Below are 22,057 nucleotides of genomic sequence, written 5' to 3' on the forward strand. Positions count from 1 at the left end.
CGCCCCCGTCTCGGGCCCGACGCCCTGCCGAACGCGGACGCGATGAGGCCGCCCCGTCGGTGCGGGTTCAGGGGCGGCGCTGCGGCCCCCGCTTTTGCACGTGGCCATCTGCCTGACGCTGGCATCCGGCGAGCGCTCGCTCCGCGCCGAGCGAGGCGCGGGGTCGTCGGGGCGTCCCCCGTGAGGCTCACGGCCGATCCCCGTCTCCCGGACGGGGCCCGGAGAAGCGAAGCGGCTCGCCCCCGGTCGCACGGATTGCCGAGCGGCCGAGCTACTCTTCCGGACCTCTCGACTCCCCGATCGCGCGCCTCGACGGGTACGGGGGCGCCTGCATCGGGGCGGAAGACGGAGGCGGATGCCGGATGTCGGACGGCGGCGCCGGAGCGGCGGGAGTCGGCACGCGTGATTCTTCCGGCCCGGGACGTCGGCCTTCGGGCGGGCGGGGGGGGGGGGGGGGGGGGGGGGGCGGCGGTCAGAGGCCCCGGGTCCCGACGCCGCCGGTCGGCCGCGCGACCTCGGGCGGGTCGCCCGCCGTGCGACTCGGGGCAAGTCGCTCCCCGGCGCCTCGGTCCCCTCGTCTGGAAGACGGGGATGGAGACCGTGAGCCCCGCGTGGGACGAGGCGATCCCCCCGCGTCCGCCCCGGCGCTCGGCACGTAGCCGGCGCCTGCCGGATACCGACGGCATCGCCGTCCCCGTCACCGTGGCCGGGCGATGATGCCGATCGCCGTGTCGGTGAAGCGCCGACCGTGTGCCGAGCCCAGACCCAGGCAGCGGGGCGGATAGGGAGGTGATCCGGTCAGACCCGGTCTCTGTGCCGCGGGGGCGCGGCGGACGGGCGGGCGCGGGATCCCCGTCTCGCGGAAGAGGAGACCGGGGCCCGGAGAAGTCGAGCGACCGGCCCCGGCGTAGCGCGGCAGGTCGGCCGCGTGACCTGGGGCGGGTCGCCCAACCTCTCTGCGCCCCGGTCTCCTCAGCCCCCCGCGGGCCCCCCGTGGGACGACCCGATCGCCTCCCGTCTACCCCGGCGCTCGGGACGGTGCCCCGCACGTAGTAAGCGCTCGGTGAATGCCATCGCCGTCGTCGTCGTCCATCGGCGGGCCCCCCCCCCCCCCCCCCGGGTTCCTCTCGCCCGCCCCCCCCCCGGTCGTAGTTTCTCGGCTTCGAGGGCTCCCGCCCCGCTGCCGCCGTCGGGCGGCCCGCCGTGGAACGGCCGGCCGGACCCCTCCCGACCGGACGGCCGTCGGGACGCGTGGCCCGGTTTCCCGCGACGGCCCGGATCGCCGGGACGGGGTCGGCCCGTCCGGCGGCCGCCGGGGCACGCTTTCCGGCCGTCTTCCCGCGTCTCCCTTTCCGCTCGATCTCTGGGGGAGCGCGGCGTTTTGGTCTGTAGGGGCTCGACGTGGAGCGGTGCTTCCAGATTTAGATCCGATCGCTCTGCCCGGAATCGCGGGGTAGGTTCGCGTCGCGCCCCTTCGCCTCGCCGCGCGCCTTCCCTGCCGGCCCCCCGTCCCGAATCCCGGCGGGACCGCCCCCCCCGGGCCTCGGATTCGGATGTATCCGCCTGTAGTTCCGTGAGCCGGGTTCCCCCCGTGCCCGTCGGTTCCCGGTCGGGGGTTCGGCACGTGCGGGGGAGCGTCCGCTCCTTCGTGCCCCCGATGCGCCGGTTAGCGCGCTTGATGCGACCCCCGACCCCCGCCCCCGTCGAGAACGTGCCTCGCGGAGGGGAACGGCTAAGGGCCGGCGAGTGGCAAAAGCGGAGAACGTCGACGATTCTGAAATCCGTCATGGACAGCGTAGGTCTATTCATAAAATCTGTCTCGGTGCGAGATCACGGTCCCTTTCGGGGGAGGGTTGTTCTGGGGGGGGGTTTTGCGTCTCTGCCCTTTTTTGAGTCTCGAATGCTTTCGAAACATCCGAGTGTTGATGCGCCTCGCCCTGCGAATGGACATCGGAGATCGATGGCGCGTGATGGGCTCTGTCCTCTAGGGCTGTTTTCCCCGGTTAAGTTATTGAAGAGGCGCGTTAACTCTTTCAGGCCGCTGAGGTACCTTCTGATGCCTTTTCCGCCGAACCTCCCGTTTCCCGGAAGAGACCGACGGAGCTTTAGGTGAAACCCACCGGAGACTTGGCCGGGAACCCGGGATCTCCGGTTCTTGCCCTTTCTCCGCCCGCCCGTTCGCACCCTTCAGGTTTCCGTCGGTTCGTCCCTCGTTTTGCTGGTTCTGATCCTTTCCGTTCCGGGTCCCCCTCCCCTGCGAAGGCGGGGTTCAGGCGCCCCCGACCCCTCCGCCCCGAGTCACCCCCTGCACCTGTTTTTATTTTTCATTCATTCATTCAATAGTATTTATTGAGCGCTTACTATGTGCAGAGCACTGTACTAAGCGCTTGGGATGAACGAGTCGGCAACAGATAGAGACGGTCCCCGCCGTTTGACGGGCTCACGGTCCGATCGGGGGAGACGGACAGACGAGAACGATGGCACTAAACAGCGTCGAGGGGAAGAACATCTCGTAAAAACCGATGGCGACTAAATAGGATCGAGGCGATGTACAATTCATTAACAAAATAAATAGGGTAACGAAAATATATACGGTCGAGCGGACGAGTACGGTGCCGTGGGGACGGGGAGGGAGAGGTGGAGGAGCGGAGGGAAAAGGGGAAAATGAGGGTTTAGCTGCGGAGAGGTAAAGGGGGGACGGCAGAGGGAGTAGAGGGGGAAGAGGAGCTCAGTCTGGGAAGGCCTCTCGGAGGAGGTGAGTTTTAAGTAGGGTTTTGAAGAGGGAAAGAGAATCAGTTCGGCGGAGGCGAGGAGGGAGGGCGTTCCGGGACCGCGGGAGGACGCGACCCGGGGGTCGACGGCGGGACGGGCGAGACCGAGGGACGGCGAGGAGGCGGGCGGCAGAGGAGCGGAGCGTGCGGGGCGGGCGGTAGAAAGAGAGAAGGGAGGAGAGGTAGGAAGGGGCGAGGTGACGGAGAGCCTCGAAGCCTAGAGTGAGGAGTTTCTGTTTGGAGCGGAGGTCGATGGGCAACCGCCGGAGTTGTTTAAGAAGGGGAGTGACACGCCCAGATCGTCTCTGCGGGAAGATGAGCCGGGCGGCGGAGCGAAGAATAGACCGGAGCGGGGCGAGAGAGGAGGAAGGGAGGTCGGAGAGAAGGCCGACACGGTAGTCTAGCCGGGATATGACGAGAGCCCGTAACAGTGAGGTAGCCGTCCGGGTGGAGAGGAAAGGGCGGATCTTGGCGATATCGTAGAGGTGAAACCGGCAGGTCTCGGTAACGGATAGGATGCGTGGGGTGAACGAGAGGGACGAGTCGAGGATGACACCGAGATCGCGGGCCTGCGGGACGGGAAGGATGGTCGTGCCATCCACGGTGACGGAGAAGTCTGGGAGCGGACCGGGCTTGGGAGGGAAGATGAGGAGCTCAGTCTCGCTCACGTCGAGTTTTAGGTGGCGGGCCGACATCCAGGTGGAGACGTCCCGGAGGCGGGAGGAGACGCGAGCCCGAAGGGAGGGGGAGAGGACAGGGGCGGAGATGTAGATCTGCGTGTCATCTGCGTAGAGATGGTAGTCAAAGCCGTGAGAGCGGATGAGTTCACCGATTTGCGGGGGGGGGGGCGCGGAGGGGGAGCCGCAGCCCCCGTCTCGGCTCTGCTCGTTCTGCCCCGCTCTCCGGTTGAGGCCTCGCGCGCCGTTCCCTCGTTCGCCCTCCTCGCTCGCTCCCCTGCTGACGCAGGTGCGCCGCCGAGATGCGACAGTATCTCGCCGACGTCGGTTTCTCAGACGGCAGGCTCCACCGGCCTCCGCGATCCGGGGGGAAGCACCCGGGGAGCGTTCATTCGAGCGGTAGCGGCGGCAGCCGGCCGCGTAACATTCGGAGAGCCGACGCTGTTCCTCGGAGCGTGGCGGCCGATGGGAACGAACCCACGTCTCCCCCCGCCTAAGGACGCGACGGGCTGTTTTCCGTCGGGCGCCCGCTTCGGGTGGGGAACGGGGAAGAGGAACCGGGGCATCCTCGGCTTCCTTGGCGTAACGTCTTCTCGGGTCGGACTCGAGGACCGTCGGGGGGAGGCCAGGAAGGCGACGGCGCGCCGCCCGGGTCGTGATCCTCTCCTAGAGGGAGGGTGCCCGAGGGAGGTCGGTTCCTCCCCCGCTGCTCGCGGGGGGTCAGCTGCCAGGAGGACGCGAGGTGCCGCCGTTGATGGCGGAGTCGCTTCATAGAAACCCTCTTCGGAAACGCGGGGGCGTTTTGGGGCGGGAGGAACCTCTCACGGCGGTTTGCCATTTCGGTTGCTACCGAGCGTTGGTCAGATACGCCCCGGGCGACTTGGAGTAGCGCTCCACGCGTAACACTCACTCTCTCCGTTGGCCTGACGCGTCGTGCCGCGGTCTGGTGTTTCCTTCGGTCTCGTCTCGTTAGACGCGGAACTGTTAAACCCACGCCGGGCGGTCACGCTCTCTGGCGGGACCCGTTTCGGGGACGGCCGCGCGATGCCCTCGTCACGTGGAGATGCCGTCGCCAAGCGACGCTGCGCTGTCCCTGCTCACCCGGTATCTGCCGTCGGGCCCGCTGTCCTCTAAAAAAAAAAAACCAAAAAAAAACCCCTTTAATTTTCGCCGGGCGGGTCCCCTCCTGTCAAAGCGAGATCCTAATGCGGATAGTCCTCGGGAGCGAAAATTTCCGACTCGGTTTCATCCTTCGTACGCCCCCGCGTTTTGTTCGTGGCGTGCCTTCGCGCCAGGGGAAGCGGCGTGGCGCGGTGGAAGGAGCCCCGGGCCCGGGAGTCGGGGGACACGGGTTCGACCCCCGGCTCCGCCTGCCTGTCCGCCGGGCGGCCGCGGGCGAGTCGCCTCGCTTCTCCGGCCCTCGGTTCCCCCGGCCGGAAAACGGGGATCGACCGTGAGCCTCCCGTGGGACGGCCCGATCGGCCCGGGTCTCCCCCGGCGCTCGGAACGGGGCTCGGCGCGTAGTACGCGCTTAACGGACACCGGCGTTTACCGTCGTCTATCCCGAGCGTGGATTAAAGGTGCTGCGCTCGCGATGGGAAAGCTCCCGTCCTCCCCGTGGCCGTCCGGCTAACGAAGCGGAAGATTTAGGTGCTCGTCTGGGCGGTTCAACCAGCGCGACGGACCCCGAACGCCTTTGCTCCGACGGCCCGTGTGCCGCGGTTACCGATCTCCGTTTGAACCTGAACGGCCCGGGCGACCTCTGCGACGACTTAGCCGCTCGGGCGGATCGAAGCCGACGGATACCGCTACCCGTAAGTCGGAGGCGGTCGCCGTTACCGTCACTAAACGAGGTCGGTGTTTGTTAAGCGCTTACTCCGTGCGCCGGGGGAGACCCGGGGGGATCGGGTCGTCCCGCCGGGGGCTCCCGGCCTTCGATCCCCATTTTACAGATGCGGTAACTGAGGCTCTTTCCGCGGAGCCACGCTGCCTCTCCTGAACCGTTTCCAAACTCTTCGGAGCGTGGCGGGGTAGCGCGGTCCCCCCCCCCCCCCCAGAGGAAAGTATCGGTAAAAACTCTTCAATATTTGAATACGGTCCCACGAGAGCCTTTCCGCGCCCTGGTCTTCGTGGGTCTCATTTTCCGACTCTCGAACAGTTCGCGTTCCTCATTTCTGGGCCCTCTGCACTGTTCCGCGTCCTCTTGAAAGCGTCGCGGCCGAGAAGGGGCACATCCGTGGCGGGCCCACCGCGCTTCTAATTCGTCCGTTCGTTGGGTCGTATCTATCGAGCGCTTACTGCGCGCGGAGCACCGTAGCCGGCGCTCGGAACGGACGGCCGGGCGACGGACGGAGACGGTCCCCGCCCGGCGACGGGCTGCCGGTCCGAAAGGGGGAGTCGGCTCCTGGTCCGTCGGACGGTCACTGGCATTTCTCGGTCGTGACTGGGGGATTTAATAATAATAACGGTAATAACGTTGGTATCTGTTCAGCGCTTACGATGTGCAGAGCGCCGTTGTAAGCGCCGGGGGAGACGCAGGGGAATCGGGTCGTCCCACGCGGGGCTCGCGGTCTTCATCCCCGTTTTACGGACGAGGTCGCCGAGGCACGGAGAAGTGAAGCGGCCTGCCCCGGGTCACTCAGCCCCCGGGTGGCGGGGCCGGGATTAGGACCCACGGCCTCCGACTCCCAAGCCCGGGCTCTTGCCGCCGAGCCGCGCCGCTTCGCCCTGCACTTCCCAGGGGCCTCCCCCCGCGCGGCCCTGTGCCAGGCGGACGCTCGATGAACGCTGTTAAAGATGCCGTGATGATCTGTAAACTTAGCCGGGAAGCGCCGTCGCCTCGACGCCCCGTTCCGTAGGGCCCCCCCCCGTGGCTTCGGATCGCGGCGGTCGTCGTCGAACTCTTTTGACCTCGGGCCCGTCCGGGGCGGCGGGGGCGGGGGGGGGGATCTCGCGTGACGGCTAAAGCGTCACGTTTCCGAATCGCCGTTTCTCGATCTGCCGTCCGTCTGCCGGATAGCCGCGGCGCGCCCCCCCCCCCCCCCCCGCCCCGGGTGATGGTGGCGTCGGTTAGGCGCTTACTGTGTGCGGAGCAGCGCTCTAAGCGCCGGGGCGGATACGGGGTCATCGGGACGCCCCACGCGAGGCTCACGGTCTTCGTCCCCGTCTGACAGATGAGGTGACCGAGGCACGGAGAGGTCGAGGGGACCTCCCCACAGTCGCACGGCTGACAGGCGGTAGAGCCGGGATTCAAACCCGCGACCTCGGACCCCCGAGCCCGGGCTCCTCCCACTGAGCCGCCCCGCCTCAAGATCTCAGGACGCCGTCCGGAGCGGCGATTCAAACGGAACGTCGGGCGTTCCGGAACCGCAGATGGCGGAGGGGATGGCAAGCGGGCAGCGGGAGAGAATACGGAATCGGGAGGACGTTGGGAAAGGAGTCAACGGAGAGCACGAGAAAGGGTTTGAAGTGTGACGTCGGGTCGGGGCCCTCGGGGATACAGGAGGCTCTCGGAAGTTCCCGAGAGGTCCCGAAGGCGGTCGGTGGAACTTCTTGGCCGTCCTCTCCCCGGTCGACGATGCTCCCTCAGAGGCTTCGCCGGGTCCGTTTTTGTTTCGCCTGTCTCGTTCTACGTGCGCTTCCAGATCCTCAGGTTTCGTCCTTAGGGGGGATAGCCTTCTGTCGGAAGACGTGTACCGAACCGGTTGCGGAATTCCGAAAGCGATAATGGACCACTTCAGATGACTGTGGGGACGGCGGCAGTATAGTAATGTCGGTATCCGTTAGGCGCCTGCTATGCGCGGAGCACCGTCCTAAGCGCCGGGCGAGACGCAGGGGAATCGGGGCGTCCCACGTGGGGCTCGCCGTCTTAATCCCCATTTTACAGATGAGGGGACCGAGGCCCAGAGAAGCGAAGCGACTCGCCCACGGTCACGCGGCTGACGGGCGGCCAGCGGTCGTATCTGCGTGGAGGCGGCGTGCCCGGCCCCGGGCTGGATCGAAGATCGTCAGATCAGGCGCGGCCCCTACCTCGCCTGGGATTCGCAGTCTAAAATGGAGCAGGCGCGGGTTTCCCATCCCCACTTGGCGGGTGAAGAGACCGGGGTGCAGAGAGGCCGCGTGACTCGGCCCGGGCCACACAGCGAGCGGGCGGACGACCCGGCCCCGCGGCCCGGGTCTCCGGCCCCCCGGGCCCGCGGGCTTCCCGCTCGGGCGTGCGCTCAATCGTTCAGGCGACCGCCACGGGGAATTCTGTCCAGGTTTCGTTCTTGAAGACGCTCGAAACGGACGCGGGAGAGAGCGCGCGGGTCCGAAATCGGGGTCCGAAATCGGGGTGAGTTGCCCCATCCGGCCACCTTTGCGGGAGAAAACGAGGCGCTGCCGGGAATGGCGTGAGGCACCCCGTCCGCGTCTTACCGCGGAAAGTAAGAAAAGAACATTTTGCCCTGCCCCCCGGCCACCCGACGTGTTTGCCTTTAGTGATTCAAGACACTTGGCCAAATAGCCGGGGGTCTCACGTGCTCCCCCCACCCCCCACCCCCGAGCCGGGCTGCAGAACGGGCTTAGACCGGGAGCCCGTCAGTGGGCGGGGATGGTGGTCTCTACCTGGTGCCGGTTCGTCCGTTCCGGGCGCTCGGTACGGTGCTCCGCGCGTAGTAAGCGCTCGACGAATACGCGTGCTGGCCCCCGTCACGCGGTGACCGGTGAGAGCGGGTAACCGGTTTTACGGATGGGGTGGATCTCTTCCCTGACGTGTGCCACGTCCCACGGGGTGTTTAATATTTGTGTTTCAGGTTCAACAAGTACAGACTGTGCAGCAGGTACAGCATGTCTACCCGGCACAGGTGCAGTACGTGGAAGGGAACGACACGGTGTACACAAACGGAGCGATGTAAGTGCCCTACCCGTCGGCGTCTCTGTTTCTTTCTACCCCCACTTCACCTTCCGACGCGGTCGCGCGCGATGAACCCCGTCCGGATTCCCGTCCTAAAGGGCTCCGTTCATTCCCAGACCGCGGGCCTCCGGGCGCGTCGGGAAAGCAAGGTAACGGGTTTGCCCGGGATCGTCGACGGGCCGGCGGAATCCGCCCGCCGTGCCGGCGCCGGGAACGAGATGACCCCCCCCCCCCCCCCCCAGAGGAACGAGAGTTCAAACCCGGGCCGGCTCTACGGGGTGCGGAATCTAGGGTAACGGTGAACGACCGTTTCCCTGAAACTCCCGAATGCTTTTAGATGACGGCGACGTTACGGATCTGGCAGGGGGAGACGGTATCGAAGCGAACGTGAGGCGGAGGTGGGACGGCCGGGCCCGCCGGCGCGTGGGAGGGGCCGCTGGAAATGCCGGGGCGAAGTATGCGCGGGGCTCGACGGACCGCCCCGACTCCCCCTGCGAGGGATCGTTAGCTGTCGTCTGCGCGGCCGATGGTGTCCTTCCCGAGGGTGTCACGCCAGGGTTCCGGCGCGACGGCCGAACGCGGACGCTCTACACGCTGTAGGGAAACGACGGCTTCCAGGATCGGGGCCCTTTCAGCGTCCGGGGCCCGGGACGGATGCTCCGCGTCCACCTGCCGCCGTGGGCCCGACTGAACTCTCCGGAGATCATTTCCCCGTAGGGTAAACCGCGGATTGCACCGCCAAGCAAACTGGCAGGACGCCGGACGGGGCACGGGGGAGATCTGTAGAAACGGCCACCCGCGGGCACCTGTTTAGGAACCAGCCTTCTCCTCTCCGCCTGAGGAGAAGAAGACGGACCGGCCCGCGTTAGGGTGACTCGACCCGCTCACGGCCGGGTCGTCCGCATCCGCGGACGTGGCCGGGCAGCCGTTCCCTCTCATCCCGTCGAGTCCTCGTTTCCCTTCTGTCTCCCCCAGAGGGAAAAAAAGGAATCTTAACTTCTCCCCAGTGGATCGTTGGCTGGTCCCCGCGGCGTGACGATGATGGTGATCGTGGGACCGATGAGGATGATGAGGATGATGAGGATGATGATAGTCATACGTAAGTGCTCACGTGTCCCAGACGCCGTACTAAGCGCTGAGGTGGGCACCAGAGAAACCAGTCAGGCACAGTCCCTGTCCCGCGGGGGGCTCGAAGTCGAAGGAGAGAGGGGAGGACGGGCGGCGTTCTCCCATCCTACAGGTGGGGAGACGGGGGCCCGGAGCCGTTAAGTTGAGGTCACGGAGCGGCCGAATGACGACGGTGACCATGTTGGCATTTGTCAAGCGCTTACGGTGTGCGGAGCACCGTTGTCAGCGCCGGGGGATACAGGGCGATCAGCTCGCCCCGGGTGGGGCTCACGGTTTTACTCCCCATTTTCCGGATGAGGGGACCGAGGCCCAGAGAAGCCAGGGGACTCGCCCACGGTCACCCAGCCGCCGGGCGGCAGAGCCGGGATTCGGACCCGCGACCTCCGACTCCCGAGCCCGGGCTCTTTCCGCTGAGCCACGCGAATGACGGAGCCGGGCCTAGAACTCGGTTCCCCTGCCGCCCCTGGCCGCCGCTCCTCCCGGGAGGCCACCCTACGTGGGGCCCCAGGCGGTATCCTCGCTGGCGCGGCGCGGCGGAGAGGGCCCGGGCGTCAGAAGGTCCCGGGTCCCGATTCCGGCCCCGCCACCCGTCTGCCGGGTGACCTCGGGCGGGTGACTTCACCACTCTGGGCCTCGGTCGCCCCGTCTGTAAAATGGGGATCGAGACCGTGAGCCCCGCGTGGGCCGGGGGACTGCGTCCAACCCGATGGGCCCGTAGCCACCCCGGCGCTCAGTACGGTGACTGGCGCACAGCGAGCGCTCGGCGGGCGCCGTCGTTACGACGCTAATAGCAGTTACTGTTGCTATGATGATAATTCCCGGGGACAGGGCCAGATCTGTTCCTCTAGTTTGTATCCCCGGGCACCGGTTACCGTGTTCCGAAGCCTCCAGATATCCGGTGACGGCGGGCTGGCGGTCTGCCCGGCTCTTCTCGAATTGCTCCTATCTCAGGCGTGCGGGGAGGAGGTAGCGACAGCCCTCTCCGGGCCGGGGCATCCCTCAAGAAAACGTGTAATGGGTTATACACCGGGAAGCGGTACGGCCCAGCGGACGGAGCACGGGCCCGGGGGTCCGGAGGACCCGGGTTCTGATCCCGGCTCCGCCACCCGTCTGCTCTGCGTGTCCTTGGGCAGGGCGCGTGACTCCTCTGCGCCTCCCTGACCGCGTCTGCACGATGGGGATTACTGATGGCGTTGTTAAGAATGTCGGTATTGGTTAAGCGCTCGCTACGTGCAGAGCGCCGTCCTGAGCGCTGGGGGAGGTGCGGGGCCGTCAGGTTGTCCCACGTGAGGCCCACGGTCTTCGTCCCCATTTGACGCACGAGGGGACCGAGGCGCAGAGAAGTGAAGTGACCGGCCCGCGGTCACGCCGCTGCCGGGTGGCAGGGCCGGGATTCGAACCCGTGACGGCCCAGTCCCAAGCCCGGGGGTCCCTCCGCTGAGCCGCGCTGATTAAGATTGCGAGCCCCGAACGGCGCAGGAGCCGTCTCCAACCCGATTAGCCTGCGGCCAGCCCCAGCACTTAGAGCACACAGTAAGTAGGTGGTTAACAGACGCCATCATCCTTATTATCGTCGTCGTCGTCGTCGTCGCCGCCGCCACATCGATGATACCGCGGTGTTGACCTGGCTCCGGCCGTTAGTATGGCCAGTTATTTCCCCGACCGCAGTCTTGAACGTTGGAGTCGGTAAACGTATGAGATGACGGAGAGTAGACTAGCGCCGCGCGGTTGCGGAGGAGATTTTGTTTTCTAAAGAAAAACGCGGCTGAGTTTCTTCTCTTTCTTCCCAACGATCGCTACGTTGACACCGCTCCGGTAACGGACCGAGCCCCGTGCTTCCCGTTCGATGATTTATTCCGAGGAGTTTCCGCGCGGAGATCTAAACGAGACCGCTTTCATTGTCGGGTTCCTTCAGATTCATGTAATGCTGTTACTGGGGCTGTAATTACCGACACAGAGATGTTCCAGGTTCTCCGTTTTCGTTGCAAGATCCCGGTGTGCCAAAGAAGCGCGCGCGACCCCTCGGATCTTGTAGCGAGTCACGCTCTTGTCCTGTCGGCCTCACGAACTTCAGATTATTTCAAGGAAGGGGCACCTCTGGCGTTATCTGTCGTACACGGCGATTCATCTTAACGTCTACGGGTTGAAGCCGTTACTCCCCAGACCGTCGGCACAGGAGGGACCTTGGTTCTGAGGCCATCTCGGGGCCGGGTTCTCTGAACGACGTCCCGTACGTTGGGAGGAAGGGCGCTGTGCCGAGTTCTGAGGCCGTCCCCGTTTCCTCTTAATCGAAAGCCCACCTTCGAAGATCTTCTTCTTTTCCTTTAACACTGCTCCGTTGAAGAATAAGGAGTGGGAGAGAGAGAGAGAGAGAGAGGCAAAGGAAATGTCTGAGCTTTTCTAATTCTCCCTCGAAGAAGGGAACGATAAACAACGTAATTGTAGTTACTGTAGTCGCGGAGGCTCTCTACTATTGTTATTCAAATGTCCTTTGCTTTGGAAGCAAACAGTAACCCCGGGCACGTTTACATTGCCGTATATTCGCGTTGTTTTTTTCCCCTTTGCCTGATTTTACGCTAACTTTGGAAATGAAATAGAGCCATCAACCGCATTTATTTCGGCCCGCGGCAATCCTGGCCAAATTTTGAGCTCTTTGGAATTTCGACACTTTCTTCGGTCATTACGGAGATGATCCTTTTTTTTTTTTTTTTTTTTTTTCTTACAAACAACTGTCTTCACCTAATTTCACCGACTGTAAACAGATTTTCATCCTGGATGCCAGTGATTTCAACTCAGATGGGCTTTTTTTTTTTTATACATACATATAATCACGGTAACAGGTGCCTTTTTCATTTCGTTCCTTAAAATCTAGGAGACCTGTTGTTCCTTCATATATAAATCATCCAGAAAATTGCGATCTCCAACACGTAATTTGTCTCAGCTGGGTTTTCGGAGGTGATAACATCTATCTAACTCCCTTACGCTCTTTTCATTAAATACACTGGACAGATGTAGAATATTCCTCGGAGTCTCTCACGCGTTTTCCACCCGTCTCCTAAATGCAATTCTTTCAAGAGAATTCTTCATTTCAAGTACAAGGAGAATGAAAATCTGTGTCGTCATCGGCACTTTTTTAGGTAACGTTAAACTGGGAGCCCCGGGTGGACGGGAACTTTGTCCAACCCGATCGAGGCGTAGCTACCCCGGCGCTTAGCACGGTGCTTGACCCGTAGCAGGCGCTTAACTGGTGATGATGATAATGATACGGTGTTCTGAAGTATCTTTTTAATGCCCAGTAAGTCCATATCCATAGACTCTTGGAAACATTTACCAGAGTCTTGATCCTCTGTCGGACGAGGAAGAGGAAAGAGTCCACTGATGCCCCTTGTCGTTATCGGCCGGATTGCGATTTCCCCTCGTATCTGACCAGCGCGTCTCACTTGGGGTTTTTCCGATTGGTAATTCAGACTAGGGAAAGAGGGGAAGATGTTTGCATCGTGCATCTAAATTGTCACCCCTGTAGTAGTGTTCCAGAGATTCGTAGCAAGCACTTCAGTAACGATGCTGGTATTTGTTAAGCGCTTACTAGGTGCCGAGCGCCCGTTCTAAGCGCTGGGGGAGATGCGGGGTCATCAGGTCGTCCCAGGTGGGGCTCACACGCTTTTAATCCCCATTTTACAGACGAGGGGACCGAGGCCCAGAGAAGCGAAGTGACTCGCCCACGGTCACACGGCTGACGAGTGGCAGAGCCGGGAGTCGGACCCGTGACCTCCGACTCCGAAGCCCGGGCGCTCTCCTCCGAGCCACGCTGCTTCTCTGGTTTTTAAATGCCTGAAGGTGGTATTCTCAGTTAGAATTTAGTCGCCCTGAGGTGTGCTTGCGTGACAGCTACCGCCGTGGTTATTAACAACATTCCTGACCACCTACGTGGAATGGTCCTGGTGAAAAAAAAAAAGGCAGGGTTTTAGGTTCCACCGTCTTAGTCATCGTTAATGGCTTGCCACAATGGGCAAGAGTGTTTTACATTAGGGATTTGAGGAATTTAGAAAAGAAGTTGAAGATGTCATCCCTCCTTTGAGGTGCTTACAGCGTAATCAGCAACGCACAAGAAACAAATGATCATTTCTTAGCCAGTGACAACTTGATCTACTTCGGCAGCAGCTGACATTTTTTGGAGGGGGCCGGGGGGGGGGGGGAGGGTCTAGAATTGGCCCCCTCCGCTTCTTCGCCCATCTAATCCGCTTTCCCTTACGCCTGATTACTTCGGTGGTGTTCTAGCACATTAAATGAGTACTTTGCAGAATCATAGACTGATTCTTACCTTTTTCACCGTTCCTTATGATGGACTTAGAGCGAAAAATTGAAGAAAATAATCTGCCTCCACCCCGGAACGCCCTCCCTCTTCGTATTCATTCATTCGACAGTATTTATCGAGCGCTTCCTATGCGCGGAGCACCGTACTGAGCGCTTGGGACGAACGAGTCGGCGACAGATGGAGACGGTCCCCGCCGTTGGACCGTCTCCCACGGTCCGATCGGGGGAGACGGACGGACGGGAACGGTGGCGATAAATGGAGTCGAGGGGAAGAGCGGCTCGTCAAAACAACGGCGACTAAATAGAATCGAGGCGACGTACATTCCGTTAACAAAATAAATGGGGCGACGAAAACACATACGGTCGAGCGGACGGGTACGGCGCCGAGGGGACGGGAGGGGAGAGGGGGAGGAGCGGAGGGAGACGGGGGGAGAGGAGGGTTGAGCTGCGGAGAGGCGAAGGGGGGGGGGGGCGGCGGAGGGAGCAGAGGGAGAAGAGGACATATCATCATACCTGACAGGGAGCGACTCTCCCCGCCTTCAAAACCTTGTTGACGGCACATCTCTTCCAAGAGGCCTCCCCTGACTGAGCCCTCTTCCCCCACTCCCTTCTGCGTCCCCCTTAAACTGAGATTCGCTCCCTTCATTCACCCCTCCCTCGGCCCCAGAGTACTCATGGACGGATCTGTGATTTCTCCCTTTATAGAAATGGCTGTCTCCCCCTCTAGAGTCTAAGCTCACCGGGGGAACGTGTCTACCGGCTCTAAAATATCGTGCTCTCCCAGGTGCTTAGTACAGTGCCCTGCGCGTGGTAAGCGCTCAACGAAGGCTACTGATCGATATTCTGTTTTGTGTATTAAGAGAAGAACTTTCGACTCGGAGGGCTGGCTTCAGCGTCCACCGTCTTCAAGCCATATCGGGTGTGGACGACTTTTACTTCTTTAACCGTTATAGAGCAGATAAAATGTAGAGTCACGAGATGCCCCGCTTTTAAGGGGCTTCCCCCTTGCTGTATTTCGCCCGGTCGTCACAAAAACTATTTCGAGAATGAACGTGGGACAGAAATCCAAAGGACCAGACTCTCTCCCGGGATAATGATCCATTTAAGCCCTAGCTGAGGGAACCCTTCCTGCCCATCGAGGTGAAGGGAAACAAAAGACAACTTTCTGGAAGAGAGCGTTCCGCTGAAGTCAAGGCAGTTGGATAGGTTGGGAGACAAAATTCTTAATTCTTCTGAAAACCAAAATGAGTTCCTCGTCGTCGTTTCCTTAGGTGCCGGCAAAAGTCCCACCGACGTTTCACACCGCCAGTTTTCGCCCATCCTTCCCTTCTCTCTCTCTCTCTCTCTCTCTCTCTTTACTCCATAACACGCAGAGAAGCAGCGTGGCTCAGTGGCAAGAGCCCGGGCTTGGGAGTCCGAGGTCATGGGGTCTAATCCCGGCTCCGCCACCTGTCAGCTGTGTGACACTGGGCAGGTCACTTCACTTCTCTGGGCCTCAGTTACCTCGTCTGTAAAATGGGGATTAAGACGGTGGGCCCCACGTGGGACGACCTCATCGCCTCGTATCCCCTCCGGCGCTTAGAACAGTGCGTGGCACATGGTGAGCGCTTAACCAATACCGTTATCACGTGTATCATCATTATTATTATTATTACCGTAGGTTCCCCTTTTCTCGGGATTAACGTTTCTCTTCGGGGTTCTGTGCTGTGAAAAACCTTGCTGGCACAGTACAGCCATCCCAGGACGTAATACTTTCCTTTTAGCTCTGTTTCACAGTAGTGCGACTGAACTTTGATGCCAGTGTTTCTTTGTGGCACTCTCACGTCAGAATAACCCTCTGCCTTGTGCAGAGTTCACCCCGCCCAACCCCGTTTTCGCCGATAAAGTGACCTGAGTTCGAGTGAAAGCTCATTTCATCAAGCTCTCTGGTCTCCATTTAGCGTTAGCGAGTACCGACTAGATCAATAAATCCATCGTTTGTTGAGCGCTTACTGCGCGCAGAGTACTGTGATAAGCACTCGGGGCGGCGCGGTGGGAGAGGTGGCTGACGTATCACCTTTCCCTCTAGACTGTAAGCTCGCCCTGGGCTACCGACTCTATCGTATTGTTATCCGCCCGCTGTAAGCGCTCAGTAAATGCAACTGATTGACTGAGCTTGCTGTGTAGCGGGGGAGACGGCTGTTAAGATAAACCATGGCTGTTCGTTCGACGCTATTTACCGAGCGCTTCCTGTAGGCAGAGCTGTAGATACGGCTATCCCCTTAAGTGCTCCGGAGCTGAGTAGCGAGTGCTCAAAGGGACTAAATCTAAGCGCAAGGGCGACGCGGAAGGCGAAGGGAGTAGGAGAAGGGAGGGCTTAGTCGGGGAAGGCCCCTTGGAGGAGATGTGGTTCTAATAAGGCTCTAAAAGTGGGGAGGGCGATGGTCTGTCAGCTGTGAAGGGGGAGGGAGTTCCAGGCCACTCCACCGTTTTCCCGTGGAAACGCGGACGTGGTTTAACTGCTCGCCGCTCTGCTTTCCTGGACTCGTTTAAGACGACTAACTGGGGAGAAACCCGAGGCAGAATTGGCACCCTAGTCCAAGACGGTTCGTGGTCGTTCTGTCGAAAAGTAAAACGCCCTCCGAACGTGCCTCCGTCCTAGAAGTCTTAACCTTAAGCACGATAGTCCTCCTTTCCTTCCCGCCGCAAACGCGTACGAGGTGGAACTTGTTTCCGCATGGCCCAGCTCAAAGTAATGCCGTTTACGTCTGTGAATGGCTATAGCATTTTCCAAGGTTTCAAAACTGACCGCCCCACTTAAAGAAACGAAACGGCAAGATCGCAGATTAATGAAAAATGAAATTGTGTTTCACGGGAAACATCTAAGCGTTTTCAAATATCCACCACCAAGGTAAATATAATATAAAAATTGAGCAGGCGGGCAAAATTATAATGAATAAAAAGGTTAGAAATCCAAGTTCTTGTTCAGCTCAGGTGCGTGTTGAGGCCTGATGGAATGACAACAGCGTCCCGAGTCCTGACATTTACATAGAACTTAATAATAAAGTCAGAAGGGAACAAATCAGTGTGTGCGCGCGGGCGTGTGGGATAGAGAGGAATGTAATGAAGAATAATCAAATAATTCAGCCTTCTTTTTTCAATACATTAATTCCTTCTTTGACCCCCTTTTCGTAAAATAATGAAAAACGGCACGGAAACAGATCTTCCAAGTTTCCACAGAGTTTGGTGAGGAACTCTGTTCTCATTTACGGGAGAGTTGAAAAACTGGGTGGTTACTTCAGTTGGCCGTGCCAGAGATTAAGTCATTCTTTAAAACAACATGAGCAGAGTCCCGTTCATCGGTCAGGCGGATAATAGGAAACGAGATTCTGCTAAACGGTGCCTAAACTGAACAACAGGTTAGTATCGTCCTGTCAGATTCAGGCATAAGAAGCATTTTAGGGACGGAAGGGACGGTAGGAAGCGTGTGGTAGTCCTCTCCCCGGATCAGAGCAGGACATTATCAGTCGTTGAACGGGGTGTCATTTGTTTCAAGACTTCCAGGGAAAGAGATTACGTAGTCTCAGTAGCACATCCCCTTACGTATCTTTTAGATACCACGCATTTACCGTGTCTTTTCCTGCCCTTTTTTTTGGGGGGGGGCTGTTCTAAAGTTCTCAGTACAGTGCCGTGCACACAGTAGGCCATTCAGTCAAGGGTCACGACGATGACGGTGATCATTACGTATACAGCCATGTGAATCAAATTCAAACACTCTTTCCGGGCGGCTGTCGCCCTACCCCGACGGGAAACCTGGGATGTTGGGGGTGGCCGCAGCCCGAGAGAAGCATCTGAGAGGGAGGGTGTGAGGAAGCGTGTGGGAGCTGGAGAGCTAGGGACGTAGAGATGGGTGGGGTGAGCCCCGCGTTGTAAAAGCGACCAGCGTTTAGGACAGTTCTTCCCGGAGGAAGAAGAGTAAGAAGAATCTGTTTTTCACTTCTAATCCGGTGAAAATTGTCTGAATTTCAAAGGAAATTCGGGGGGTCGATGCTCAATGTTTATCACCAGCGTGTCGACCGGTGGTTTGAGGTGATCCGCGAAAGAGAACTCTCCTTCGCACCCCTGACTCATCCGGCACGGGTTGTACTGCTCATCGCAGAAGGACAACAGGACCCAGTACTTGATGTGTTCCGTAGTTTGCAGCACAACCCTCGATTGTCCGAGCGCTGGTCGTCCATCCTGAAGATCGTTCTTGACCGTCTGTCGCGTTTTTTTTGTCCGTTCTACCCACGGCACTGCCACTAGAGGATGAACAGAGAAGGGATAGAATGTGCGAATCAAACCGCTCCGTTTTCTTCCTTGCTAGCTGATCTGGTAATAGGTTTGATAGGGGAGGAGGTTAAAGTCATTGGCTTGCAATCTGGTTCGGGATTATGTACTTTATTTATCTTCGTTATGCCGGTTTCCCACTGCCATTGATAATGGGGAATTGCCTGTAAAATGGAAGCCTGAGCCGGAATTGTTGGTATTATCTTGTTTATTCCCCCGAGGAAGGTAGATCTCACCATTTGGTGGCAAATAGCTGTTGCAGTTATAAGCTTTATAGAAATGCGTTGATGCATATTTCACTGAAGGAACCGGGTTGCTAGGCTCCTTCAAGAAACCCATCTAATCCTCTTTGGAAAAGAAAAAAAAAAAAAAAAAAAGAACAATGAGTATCAGGGAACTGGAGGTGAAAAAGAATGCTGATTGTTTCCTCCCTGGCCCTCCACCCTTACATTCATAGATTATTGAAATAAAAGCCAATTATTTGACAGAGCCAAAACTCCGAGTACATATGGACCACTGGAAGCCCTTCAAACGATTTGCTCATAAACCTTGAATATCGAGAGGTGAAATCAATATGGCTTTAAGCATTTGGAGCTTGCAGTTTAATCTCATATCCCTTTGTAAATTCACACAATACCTAAACAGAAAACAAGTCGGATGGTCTTGGTTTTTAAAACAGTCAAGGAGGAAAGCGAGCCGGGCAAATTTGAGGTCTGACGTTTTTCCGCTTCTATTTTTCCAATTTGTCTGACCCCACATTTGCACGGCTCGTTTCCTCCTCAGAAAGTCTTTCAAAAGACCATTCGAGTAAGCTTTTAGGTGGTTTGTTTCTGTTTTTAACCCGTGATTAGTGGAAGAACAATAATTATAAACTACAAACTAGAATTTTCTATTTCGGGCTTCAAGGGGAGGGAGTGACAGAGAGGAACAGACTTAGATTATCTCAATCTCAAGCTCATCCTTTTAACTGAAAATTAACATTGGTGTTAACGTAGAGATTCCCGGCTCCAGTTTTTGCCTGGTTTTTGCATTTTGTTCTCTTTCACTCTGGGTTTTTCTAAGCCCACAGAATTCTCAGAATTTTAAGCACCATTTATTTGCATTGAAGCAAAGGGCATAGGCTTTGGTGAGTTAAAATTAAATAGGCCTTCCGAGTAGATAACGATGTATTTGTCACAGCGGCTTTTGAAAATAAAGGTATCCTATCTAATTGCTTTAATTTGAAGAGATTAAAAAATACATCTGAAAGACCGAAAGAAATCTGAAGTCTAACCATAAAAGGTAATAAAAGTATCGAGATGTTCCCTGTCGTCGTTACCACCCTTTTAAGGAGTGGATGCTGTAGGGGACTAACCTTTTTCTAATGTTGCGAAGGTGTATTTTGCTCCGAAATGTTTTGTCATACCTATTTATCTTCTTTACATGTCAAGCCGTAATTGATATACATGTTCAATGCAAGTTTGCTCAATTAAATACAATGAAACGTACAAATAAACTCCTCTCTCTTTTTCTTTTTTTCCCTCCTAAAGTCGAACAACAAATTATCCTTACACAGAGACCCAGATGTACAGCCAAAACACTGGAGGGAATTACTTTGATACTCAAGGAAGTTCTGCCCAAGTAACTACAGTGGTGTCATCTCATAATATGGTGGGCACTGGAGGAATTCAGATGGGTGTTACTGGGGGACAGCTCATTAGCAGCTCCGGAGGAACCTATCTGATTGGTAACTCAATGGAAAATTCCGGGCACTCGGTGACGCACACGACTCGGGCCTCTCCAGCTACAGTAAGTATTTTTAACACTTAATTCTCTAAAGCTTTTTACCTCTCTAGCTTGAAAAGAAGCGCAAAGTGAAACGGAAAGCGCTTAGGCGAGCCGTCTCTTTTCGGTGGCCGTTTGCAACCGATCACTGGGGTTCAGGGATGCAGGCTCTCTCCTTCGTAGGCTTTTTTCGCCCAGGCCTGATCTCCTCACCCACACGGCCCCTTTGATTGCGCCGATGGCAAGCGCCCCCAGGACGCGCGCGTACTTAGTTTAGGACTAAGGTGGGCCGGTCATCCACTTATTCTTTTTTTTTTTTTTTTTTTTACCCAGACAATCTAGACTGTTCCCCCTGGGTTGAATTTAGTCTACCGGCTGCCTTTATGCCCAGTATTTTCATCTGCAGTACCCAGCCTTCCTCTGCCATGGCCCGGGCCACTTGGTTCTGCCACCTGGGCTTGGCGTCCAGGTTGGTGTGGACGTGGGAAAAGAACGCGGTATCTCCGGAGCGGTGGGCCACCCCGGAGAAGAGCTCTTAGGTTTGGGCTGATTCCACCCCAATCGGGCCGACTGACACGAATGCGGTGCCCGTGTGATATCACCACAGCAGGGGGGTGTGACTCTGAGCGCTGTTGCTTGACCATCCTACTTGGGACACCCCCGGCCCCCGAAAGCCACTGAGAGGAATCCCGGAACAGAGCTGCCATTTTTTTTTTTTTTTTTTTTGCTAAAATGAATCCCTCTCTCTCTTGTGGCTTCTCATATAAGCAAGGGGTTCAGAGAGAGGGAGAAAAATAATATAACAGTGGTTTGCCGATACCTGGGTCCTGTAGGCCCAATTCCAGTCATGTGGCTAGATCAGGTAAGCGAGTTTTTTGGTTTTAATTTCCCGAGTTAGCGCCTCAGTTACCTACTTCACTATGCAGTAGCAAACTGTTAAAAGAAGCTCCCAGCCTTTAATACAGAGAGATGCTTATGTCGACGGGTAGCATGCGGATTCTCGATTCATCGTGGTCTAGGGCCCCCGCCAAGAAAATTTCGCCTTTTCCGCCTTTCCAAAAGCGTCGTGTTCTAAGTAGATCTCACGCTACAGTGAATTTGGGGCAGACAGAATTCGAATCCCGCTTTCCCTCCCTACCGCGTCACCCGTGCACCGCGCTGGTACCCTCTCAGCGCTTCGGTGCTCCCCGCACCCCCTGCCCCCAAGCACTTGGGTGCGTATCTTCATACTCGATGGCTCTCCCCTACCTGTAGTTTATCTCGGTGTCCGTTCGCCCACGAGACTGTAAGTAAGCTCCTTGAGATCAGGGAGTGGGTCTACGTACCCTATTGTACTCTCTCACTTAATACAGTCTTGGACACACCGTAAGCACTCAGTCAGCACCGCTGGTCGATTATTTGGCGAGCTGTGTTCAGAGGGACCCAGCGTGCGTGCATCTAAGCAGGAGACCCACGAGGCATAGGCAGTAGCTGCGAGGGCCGAGGGAGTCGGAAAAGTGAGTAGTTACCTGGTAAATTCGGTGACTGCGTAATCGCTACACTCATAAACGGGAAGATGAATTTAATCAAGCTCAGTCGTTCAACCCCTGCAGATCCTCTTTATTCAGGAGTCGATTTTCTTCTCCTTTTTTCTTTTTTTTTTTTTTTTTTAACCAGGCTCACCAGGGTAATTGCCTCAGCGAACCCTGGGTGTGCAAATCCGTAGTGAAAATAAAATTAGGAAAAATATCCAAATGAAACATATAAAATCTCAAAAGCATTTCACAGCATCCTCGGATTCAGCCGATATCTGTATTTACAGCAATAGCCCTGGAGTCAAATGAGACCCAGATTATGTTTGCAAAGCATATTTTTTTTTTTTTTTTACTGGATACCTGTTCCACTGTTCGTATTTACAGCTTTAAATGTAATCAGAGGTCTCGGTTTTAGTTGTTCTCATTCTCGTGTTGGTGTTCATCCTAAAGAATACTTAAGATAATCGTTTCTGAACTTTTTCCTCACCCAGTGTATTTTTTTTTTAAAAAAAAAAACCCATCTTGCTTGGGGAAGGAGGGTGGTGCATGAACAAGTTAATCAGTATAGAATAGCATCCCCTTCGATGCCTCCATTTTGCCTCAAACTGCAAGTCAGCGTCATTCCAGTATGTTCAGGGAAAGCAGTGTAAAGCAAACTGCACATACAAAAATTCCCCGTTGGGATCA

General features: G+C 57.4%; 1 protein-coding gene across 1 annotated transcript in view; it reads left to right on the forward strand.

Annotated features, from left to right (window-relative positions):
* Nucleotides 1–1,678: 1,678 nt before the first annotated feature.
* RFX3 (regulatory factor X3) overlaps nucleotides 1,679–22,057 on the forward strand; it is a 144,314-nt gene continuing 123,935 nt past the window's right edge. Inside the window, exons 1-3 of the mRNA XM_029054663.2 lie at nucleotides 1,679–1,795; nucleotides 8,242–8,339; nucleotides 19,622–19,880. Coding sequence (XP_028910496.1) covers nucleotides 1,679–1,795; nucleotides 8,242–8,339; nucleotides 19,622–19,880 — 474 coding nt within the window. The remainder of the gene's footprint in view (nucleotides 1,796–8,241; nucleotides 8,340–19,621; nucleotides 19,881–22,057) is intronic.

This window comes from Ornithorhynchus anatinus, chromosome X5 (assembly GCF_004115215.2).
Source record: "Ornithorhynchus anatinus isolate Pmale09 chromosome X5, mOrnAna1.pri.v4, whole genome shotgun sequence".
Classification (NCBI taxonomy): Eukaryota; Metazoa; Chordata; class Mammalia; order Monotremata; family Ornithorhynchidae; genus Ornithorhynchus; species Ornithorhynchus anatinus.